The following is an 8256-nucleotide window of genomic DNA, read 5'->3' on the forward strand; positions in this document are numbered from 1 at the left end:
AGTACACAGGACAGACACAGTGAGGGTTCTCTCTTAAGCTAGTGGTTATTATTGGGCAGTGCAGGAGAAGACAGTGCAATGTGACTGTAGAATCTGAAAGACAACAGACTCCATAAGAGTAGAACATAGAGAGGTAACTAAAACAATGTTAGCCTTTTGGCTAAGGGTTCTGTTGGCAAAGGAATACCGACTCAGATGTTCATACAGCCAATATTGTCAGCCAACAAATGAACATGTGAGTGAAAAAAAATTACAGTTTCACTTCAGCACAAAGCTAAAACAGGGGTGGATTCAGTGAGGTGAACATTCAACATTAACAGATATACCGTAGATCCTGAGAAGCATAAGGGTTCAGGCAGACTCAGTGATGTTACAGTAAGTTACCTGACCTTGCAGTAATTTAAGGAGTTATTCAAATCTCATATACCATATCATGGTAGGCTAACAATGCAAGTCTATTTGTTGTGCTATTGTTTATGCTATTTTTATTTGCTCCACTTTCACAATTTTGATTCTTGAATGTCAGGTGCCATCACAGAGTTTCACCTGAACCAACAATGTCCAGTCTGAGAATGATTCATTTAAGCCTGGGATAAGTTCTATGTGAACCACTCAACAATATTGGAGCTTTCTGAACATGGCCAGAAGGGAAAAGGTTGCTTACTCCCAGTCAATGAAAGGGCACATGAGGTGGATCTTAAAAAGAAAGGGGGGGAGGTGCTCTGTGACACTGGCCCCAGGCCTGTTCTAACCATCCATGACGAATAGGGGGAGACAATAATGCACTGTTTGTGTGTATTAAAAGAGAGATGTGAAGAAAGATTGAGTGAGAGACAATGAGAAAGAGAGAGACAGACAGACAGACAGGGTGAAGAGAGAGAAGGACCATTGTTATTGTTCCAGTCCCCCCAGGCTTGGAGGGCTGGGTTGAGATATGGCTGGAAGGAAAGAAAGAAAGAGAAGGAAAACAAGTAAGAAAGTACCAAAGAAAGAGAAATAAAAGAGAGAGAGTTTGAGAGATTTACTATCAAGATGTTGAAAATAGGCCTCCTCCCTTTAGTTGAGTACAGCACAGATTAATGGAACACCTCAAATAATCCCACACACGCATGAACACTCATACACATGCATGCGCGCGAACACTAACACAGACGTACAAACATCAATCACTCGCTGACAGAATTATTCATATCCATATCTTTTTTTCTTTTTTCAAATCCCTGCAGTGTTCTGAAACAATAAATGGCTAAACAAAACAAATCGTGATCTTGGATCAGTTCCCAGAGAGCTAGTACAAGGCCATGCATTTTCTCCCTCAAGCTTCCCACGTCTGTTTAGCTGTGTAGTGTAGAGTACTATTACTCCACTCCTCCGGCACAACCAGCAGATGACTGGCAACTGTACGGCGAACAATGAGAATGAGTCCACGTCGAGTTAAGAATATGCTGTTTACCATCGCGTTCTGTGAGCTACACATCTTGTGCAGAAGGGAACGTGAGGTGAGATGAGCGGGAATGAGAGATGAGGTGTACTGTAAAGCCTAATTTATACTTTGTAGTATAAATGAGCTATAAGGCCATAAACTGTGTCTAGGCACAGTGAGTCGGCATATACTCTTTGAGTCTGTCCAGACCCAGCTCTGCCGGGCTGGCTCGCCATTGATCTCTCCTCTAGGAGGGAGGGATGGAGATAGGCCATGGGGGGAGGGGGTGGGAGATGTCAGGAGGAGAGCTTTTACCACTGATTAGCTCCCATTGCTCCTCTCCAACACAGCCCCCCCCCCCCCCCCCACCCACCCCAGACCCAACCCTGACAATGAGATGGCCAGCAGAGGGACGAACGATACGGTTTCCTGGCAACCGCTATCGAGCGGCGAAGGGATCAATCTCCGGTGTGGGCGGTGGATGGATGGATGGATGGATGGGTTTGGGGTGGAGGGGGGGGGGGTTGGGGTTGGGTCTAGCGGTGGCGTTCCTGTTCTTCCCCTGACAATATCAGCTGTAAGTGGTCTGTTCTCTCTCTCTCTGTTCAGCTCTCTTCACCCCCCTCCCTCCCCCCCCCTCTCCGTCCATCTCCACCTCTCTCTGTCAGATGTATAACACGATGGCCCCTGTTTCCTGTCTCTCATCTGACGCACACTGACATGCCCGCTCGCTCTGTAAATTGGATTGAGACGCGGTGGCTACAGTACATACACCACAAAATGAAACCAACCTGACATCTGGGAACAGTGAGAGAAGAAAGACAGGCACTTTTTTCCGCTGTAATATCTGTAGACTAATACTTGGTGAAATGAAAGTGGCAATGCTGCAGCCAAGGGAGGAGAACAATAAAGTGCCTCGGGCCTTGGCACTTAACGGACTATGAAGAAAAAGATAGCGACAAGCCAAGTACTTACAGCCTGTATTCCACCTTTCCTGTACCCAACAGCCCTCCTATCGCCCACACTGTAAGCTCACGCTTCCTCTTAGGACAACACTTGTAGTGGAGCTGGCTAGAGAATGTAGGTCACATGGTCCGGTGCCAGCAGGAACCCTTAGGGAGGGCTATCAAACTTCCTTCCCTGTCTCTCTTCCTACCATCCACCCCCCGCCCCCTGAGATCCCAGTTGCTTCTCGCTCACTTTGCCGGACGCGAGTCAGCCGAACCTCTCTAACCGCTACGACCCTCCTCCTCCTCAGCTGTAAAACGTTTTGCCCACCCCACACACAATCTATCCATCCCTCCAAACCTCACCACAACCCCCACCCACAAATCCAAATGTGTGTAACCTGAGCAGGCCAAGCCCTTTCTGGACAGACTGGAAGCCTGCTCTCATGCCCCCTTAGATAAGCTTCCTCCCCTCTGAACTCATACAGATGATCCCTCTTTCTCTCTCTCTCTCTCTCTCTCTCTCTCTCTCTCTCCCCCGTTTCTCTCCATTATGATGCTGCCTGTGTCTGTCTTTCCTTCCCTCCCACCTGATCTCTTCCTACTTTTCCACTTTCCCCAAGCGTATTATTGTCCTTCAACCACACCCCCTCTCTCTCTTTCTCTAAACACACACACACACACACACACACACACACACACACACACACACACACACACACACACACACACACACACACACACACACACACACACACACACACACACACAGAGAGAGAGAGGCCCAGCTTGATGCTTACATCTAGGATGTTTCTACAATAGCTAGATCCACAAGTCCTGGTTGAAGTTTTAAAAAATGCTGTTAAAACCCACCAGCTAGGATAATAATTCCATTCTACACTGTGTGAAGGCACCATGTCTTTGCAGAGCTGCATTAGTGGCGTTCCAGTGCATGGTCTTCAGTTGTTTTCTTTTCTTTACTTTGCCTCTCTCTCTCTGTCTCTCTCCATCACACTCCAGCACACAAGAAAGTGGGAAATGGAGAAGGAATAAGGAATAAGGAAAGATTAAGGGAAGATAGGAGGGTATTTTGAAACCTTGAGCACTCCCTTCTTTACAGTATGTAATGCAGTCTATCAATGTGCAAATGCAGTTTGCTTTTCTTCCTGTCTCCATTAGTTTCTTTCTTTATGACTATGATGGGGCGAGCAGATGTCTGGGAAAAAAGCCCCTACTGTGAGGCGGGGTGGGAGGTTGGGTGGAGCTTGGGCGAATGGGAGGGGGGGGGGGTTCGAGACATCCTGGTTTAGACATAACAACACAAATAACAACTAAAGTCACACAATATGAACCAAAAAAATAACAACATCATCAACAAAAACAATGTGCAAACATCTCTCATATAAATAGACTACAGCCAACGCATTGTAGAGCACCATGGAAAAGGGGGAGAAGGTTAGACAGTGTGTGTGTGTGTGTGTGTGTGTGTGTGTGTGTGTGTGTGTGTGTGTGTGTGTGTGTGTGTGTGTGTGTGTGTGTGTGTGTGTGTGTGTGTGTGTGTGTGTGTAAGCATATGCCTGCTCTTTAAGAGCTCACGTATGCATGTTTTAGTTTGTGTCATCACTCATCTTGTGTTTGTATTCTTCGTGTGTACGTGTGTGCGCCTAAATTGGTAAAGTATTTTGCATGTACGCATCTACAGCCACATGTACTAAGAGCAGGGGAGGGAGGTCGAGTGCCGAGCGCCGATGTTCGCCGCACGGGAACAGGTGGGGGTGGGGGTAGGTGAGGGCGTCGTCAAAGGTCTGTCTAATGTTCAAAGGCCACTACAGGTCATGGGGTCAGACCCATTCCTGCAGCGAGCGCTTGCAGTGCACCAGCAGCCGCGGCGCACCTTTCCTCTGCAGCGTGTTGATGATGGCGTAGATCAATCCCAGGATGCACAGCACCAGGAAGAGCGGGATGGTCACCATGAGGATGTTCATGGTCCTCTCCTCGCTGTCATCCACCTTCAGCACCACGTCCACCTCGTTGGTGTCCTCCTCGCGTCCCTCGCGCTCTCGCTCCTCCTCGTCTTTGTCTTTGTTGTCCTCGGCTCCCTTCCCGCCGTCTTTGTCCTTGTCTCCGGTTCCGTCCCGGTCCTTGCCCTTGTCTCCGTCGCGGCCCGCGTCGGGGTTGAACGGCGGTCGGTTCACGTCCGGGTATTTGGGGCCGCCATCCGTGTTCGTGTCGGTGTCCGTCTCGCGGTCCTTGTCGGGGTCTAGGTCCACACTGCAGCCCATGAAGTCTCGCAGGATGGACTTGGGGTAGCCCGCCTCGCTCTTCATGCGGTGGTTGTCAAACTTCCAGTACTTGGAGCCCTTGTAGAAGTATGTGTAAGCTGGAAAATGACAGAGAGAGGTTTAATAAATCAGGGAAATGTCAAAAAAGGAGGTAACATCTTCATCTGAAGCTTTCAGATCTCAGATGAGGAACTATGTGAGGCAAAAGTAGGGAAAATATTTAGACTTTGATAAGATTCGAAGCATTTGAAGCATTTAGATGAAGGGAACATGTGTATTGATGTCACCTTAAAGTAGAAACTAAAATGATGTTTAAAAGAGCAACTTGCCCACAAAGTGTTATGGAGGCATGTGAGAAGCATAATGTAGTAGATTATGTGAGTGGAAACGATCTGTTAGTGTGTCAAACGCTTGAGTGTACCACCTTAGTGGTAGCACTGCTGTAGGTGTTAGCAGGGAACTCACACGCTCCTTTCTCTTTACATTCTCTCTAATTAAACATGGGAACATGATGCTGCCTTTTCCCCAGTGTGGGATCCCTTACACGCGCACGCACGCACGCGCGCGCACACACACACACACACACACACACACACACACACACACACACAGACACAGACACAGACACACACACACACACACACACACACACACACACACACACACACACACACACACACACACACACACACACACACACACACAGGCATGCAGTCATCACCCCCTCTCTGTTTGTTGACTGAAAGACCACACCCTGATTCTTTGTCTCAGACGTGTCCATGGTGGCCCATGAACCAACACACACACACACACACACACACACACACACACACACACATTTGTATTTCTATACTTGTGAGGACATCAACATTTTAGGACGGCATTGAAAATAGTAAAACAAATGCCGAAAGATAGCAGATGTACACAAGCTCAAAGCACTTGCAGTGCGGCGCGTTGTGAGCTTGTAGATTGGCAGTTTTTCGGCCCATGACATTGCCGCACAACTAAGTATAAAACAGGGAAAACTCTTAACCCCAAGACACACCAACACTCACACACCCACAGCCACACACACACCACTTATCCACTCCCTCCATCCATGCTCACCTCCATCATCGCTGAGGAAGGCCCCCTTGGGAGTTGAGGGCACTGACGAGCCCCATACGCTGATTGGTTTAGGGTAATCTCTGTCTGCCGCTCGGGACTGCTCATTAAAACGCCAGTACCTGCACAGAGAAGCCAGGGAGACAAAGCGTTAACTGTATATATTCAGTCCTATGACCTAGACGTTAAATGTCAAGTGTACCGTAAGTGATGTGGTACGGCAAATGCTGATGGTGTATAGAATATGTATAGTACATACACTGACCTACTCTATTATCTCATTAGTATTAGACTACTGACTCTTTTTTCTATTTTTGCTCTTGTTTTGACCTATGCTGCTATATTGTCTGAAGGAAGCCGAACAAAAATAATTCTTATGTACCACAATAGTATGTGTGGGTGTATAGATGGTTTTGGGATGTAAACATCAGCAGTGCTGTGATTAATGTTCCAACATTTATGTAATTAAACAAAAAGAGTAACCTGGGAAATCAGAGGAGCAGCTGTTAGTTAGCTAACTAGTTGGACTACAAAAATGTACACATCATGTTTCTATTATTATTATTATTGTTTTAAATGTGCTTGTGGTGTATAGGATATTGACCATAGTTTTCACATCTCCTCACAACAACAGCATGTTGAACAAAATGTATTTTATATAATGTCTTAAAGGGCTGTGTTCCATACAGTGGCATCTATCCTCTTGCAGTGTCTGTGTGTGAGAAAGGCTTGATGAAAGATAAAAGTTCACAGCAGTTGATCTGTACAGATGAGTTTTTTAAAGGGAAAATCTGTTCTAAAAGTTTTTTTCACGATGTGATTGATCTGTTCAGTTTAGATTCATGAACATGAACGCCTCCCTTTGAAAGCAGAACTGCCTCGCTGTAAATTAGGTCTTCCACAAACAAATCCCAGAGCTGCTCTATTCAACAAAAGTCACAATTACCAATTTATTTAATACACAGACTATTTACTGGTTCACACATAAGCTCAATGGAAAATGTTATAATCCACTATGTGGACTGAATTAAGTTAACATTTAGTAGCTTTGGTGGTTTTCCATTTAAGCATCAGCAGTTCAAAACTCAAACTGTCTGGGTGGCAGTTCGTTTCATAAAACAAACCAGAGTGAACTGAGACTAGTGGGAATGGTTCGTAGTTTTCAATTTCATAAAATAAACCTGAGTGAATATAATATTTTACAATGCAGATTTTTCAGTAGCCATACAGTACAGCGCTATGGCACTGCTATCCTTATCTAAAAAAAATCACCTTCAGGGCTTCAATAACCAATTCGTTAAAGCATGTACCAAATAGGCTCTGATATCTGACAGCGAGTCCCGGGTTCGATTCCCGGGCACGGCGGACCTTTGCTGCTCTTTCCCTGTTTCCTGTCTCGCTACACTGTTGACTATCGATAAAGGCCAGATAGAAATACAAGAAACCCTAACCCTTTTCAGGAGCAAAGAAAAAGCATTATTCTATTACCTGCGCAGCTTAAAAAAATAGATAAAGATAGTTATAAACATGAAATGTTTTCATAGGACATCTGGGTACACAGCAAAATCCTCAGGATGAATTTGCACCATGAGAGTGTAAGATGTGTACATTTATACACTGTAGTGGAAACACTTTAGTTATTTACCGGTCTCCTTGGAAAAAATAGGTGTAGCCAGAGGGCTCCCACCAGATGGCTGTGTCTATACGATCATAGGGAATGTCTCTGCCATAATCTGTCAGTTCCAGTGGATAACCAGGCTCCAGGTTGGCTTCTCGGAACAGCCAGTATCTATTCCCTATGGGGGAGGGGGATAAAGGGAAGGAGAGGAAAGACACAGGAACGATTAGAAGAAAATAAGACAGGAGAGATGAGAGGAAAAGTATAGGATGGAGAGGGGGGAACAGCAAAGAGAAGGTGTGATCAGGGAAGAGGGACATTGAGAGAAGGGGGATGGTATGGTTACAGTACGAAGCACAGATCAGGGGGGCGAAAGGGGGAGAAAATAGTTTTTATGGTTAACGGTCCTTTATGGTGCATGCAGTGGGACTTTCCCCTCCCATCCACTCCAACTGAGGTGGTGTAGCTCTGGAAACTCTTAACACTACCATACATGCATAGATATTCACTCCCCCCCACACACACACACACACACATCGAGCTAATTTACTGGCACAGAAACACTAAATAATTGAAAAGGCATGGGAACAATAAGAGAAACTAGATCAGCGTTTCTGCACAACTTTTGGGTGTAAATCGTGTAAATGCAACAATGACTTGCTGGCATGCAAACACAAATAAAAAAAAACAGAAACAAGTAATACATCATGGACTATGAGTTTGGGTTTGGCCTGAATTGGTCCATCAGGAGTCGTTAGGCTAGCTAGACTATGCTTCATGTAGCAAGGAAAGTTTTATTATTGTCGGTGTGTCTGACACGGGAACTCCGTCCCCCGAGCGCGGTTACATCTCTCTTCCTGGCTCCAATCCTTCTCTTACTCC

The 8256-nt window shown here is 45.9% G+C and overlaps 1 protein-coding gene across 1 annotated transcript in view; it reads right to left on the reverse strand.

The window, feature by feature from the left end:
- Window positions 1-2748: 2748 nt before the first annotated feature.
- mmp15b (matrix metallopeptidase 15b) overlaps window positions 2749-8256 on the reverse strand; it is a 30141-nt gene continuing 24633 nt past the window's right edge. The window contains exons 8-10 of the mRNA XM_084052527.1: window positions 7402-7552; window positions 5760-5878; window positions 2749-4750 (exon numbers count right to left, since the gene is read on the reverse strand). Of these exons, the coding sequence (XP_083908653.1) occupies window positions 4212-4750; window positions 5760-5878; window positions 7402-7552 (809 nt within the window). The 3' untranslated portion in view covers window positions 2749-4211. The remainder of the gene's footprint in view (window positions 4751-5759; window positions 5879-7401; window positions 7553-8256) is intronic.

This window comes from Gymnoscopelus microlampas, assembly GCF_963454915.1.
Source record: "Gymnoscopelus microlampas genome assembly, chromosome: 1".
Classification (NCBI taxonomy): Eukaryota; Metazoa; Chordata; class Actinopteri; order Myctophiformes; family Myctophidae; genus Gymnoscopelus; species Gymnoscopelus microlampas.